Source organism: Nannochloropsis gaditana, assembly GCF_000240725.1.
Source record: "Nannochloropsis gaditana CCMP526 unplaced genomic scaffold scaffold269, whole genome shotgun sequence".
Taxonomy (NCBI): Eukaryota; class Eustigmatophyceae; order Eustigmatales; family Monodopsidaceae; genus Microchloropsis; species Microchloropsis gaditana.
The window spans coordinates 26,682-28,026 of record NW_005803684.1 but is presented as its reverse complement, the minus strand read 5'-3'; the positions used below and the strand labels follow the sequence as shown (position 1 = coordinate 28,026).

The 1,345-nt window shown below is 58.0% G+C and overlaps 2 protein-coding genes across 2 annotated transcripts; both read left to right on the top strand.

Moving 5' to 3' along the window:
- Window positions 1-506: 506 nt before the first annotated feature.
- On the top strand, window positions 507-733 carry NAGA (alpha-N-acetylgalactosaminidase; the record flags this gene model as incomplete). The annotated part of the gene is made up of 1 exon (XM_005855174.1): window positions 507-733. A coding segment is annotated over one exon (227 nt), but the record flags the coding sequence as incomplete, so codon positions are not given.
- On the top strand, window positions 715-1,132 carry GALA (alpha-galactosidase; the record flags this gene model as incomplete). Its single annotated transcript, XM_005855173.1, has 1 exon — window positions 715-1,132. A coding segment is annotated over one exon (418 nt), but the record flags the coding sequence as incomplete, so codon positions are not given.
- Between the last annotated feature and the right edge of the window lie 213 nt (window positions 1,133-1,345).

Genomic DNA, 1,345 nt, shown 5'->3' with positions numbered 1-1,345 from the left:
GAGCGACTTGAGAGGGTTTACAGCCCTCGAAGGGTGGTTTCCATCACAAACCTTCGTGTATCGACGGTGCGCATGTCGACGGATAGAAAAAGTCCTTGTCAGAGGTGCTTGGTCGAAAAAGTGCTTATTGCCTTGAGGTCTGTTTGACAAGCCGGAGCGTACTTTTTACGTTTTTCTGGCATTTCTTTTGCCTCTTTGTTGCCCGTTTTTTTCAAATATTGTCGTTGCGACACAAAACACCACTGCATCATTACCTTCATAATAATGCATGTTCGCACATAGGCGGTAATGGTGCGTCGAAAACTATCCGGACCGACGGGCGTGCTTCCATCGGTGATCGCTACGATCCCGTCCCTGCTTTTGTTCACCAGCACTGTCACGACCAATGCCCTGCCGAATGGACTGGGACTGACCCCTGCTATGGGTTTTAATACTTGGAACCGGTTTCACTGCGACATTGACGAGGCCATGGTGAAAGAAACGGCCCGACTTTTGATCGACACAGGCTTACGGGACCTGGGCTACGTCTTCGTGAACTTGGATGACTGCTGGATGGCAAGAAATCGAAGCGCAGAAGGTGGCTTGGTGGAGGACCCCGTCAAGTTTCCGTCGGGTATCAAAGGGTTGGGGGACTACTTGCACGCGTTGGGGTTCAAATTTGGCATCTACAGCAGCGCCGGCTCCGCGACCTGTGAGGGGTTTCCGGCGTCCTTGGGGATGGAGGGAAGGGACGCCGAAACCTGGTCGGAATGGGGAGTGGACTACTTGAAATATGACAACTGCCACACAGACGGGACGTCGCCCCAAGAGCGGTACCCGCCCATGCGCGACGCCCTGAATGCCACCGGCAGACCCGTCCTCTATTCCATGTGCGAATGGGGCCTGGACAATCCGGGCGCATGGGCGCCGGCGGTGTCGAACCTGTGGCGGACCACGCCGGATATCCGGGACGAATGGTCCTCGGTGATGGAGATCGTGGAGATCAACGGGCGTCGATGGCGGTACGCGGGTCCGGGGGGGTTCAACGACCCGGACATGCTGGAGGTGGGGAACGGAGGCATGGGGCTGGAGGAGTACCGGGCGCACATGTCTCTGTGGTGCGTGATGAAGGCGCCGCTTCTGATCGGCTGTGACTTGCGGGGGGCAACTTTGGACGTGCTGGCCTTGCTCGGAAACGAGGAGGTGATTGCGGTCAATCAGGACCCGCTCGGGGTGCAAGCGCGGCGAGTGTGGAGCTCTGGCTCGGGAGGGGGAAGGGTGGTGGGAAAGGGAGGGAGCCCGGGAAGCCCTTTCCCTGCTATAGTCGTGCCCTGTGCACTGGCGCCGGAAAAAGGCGAAGATGCCG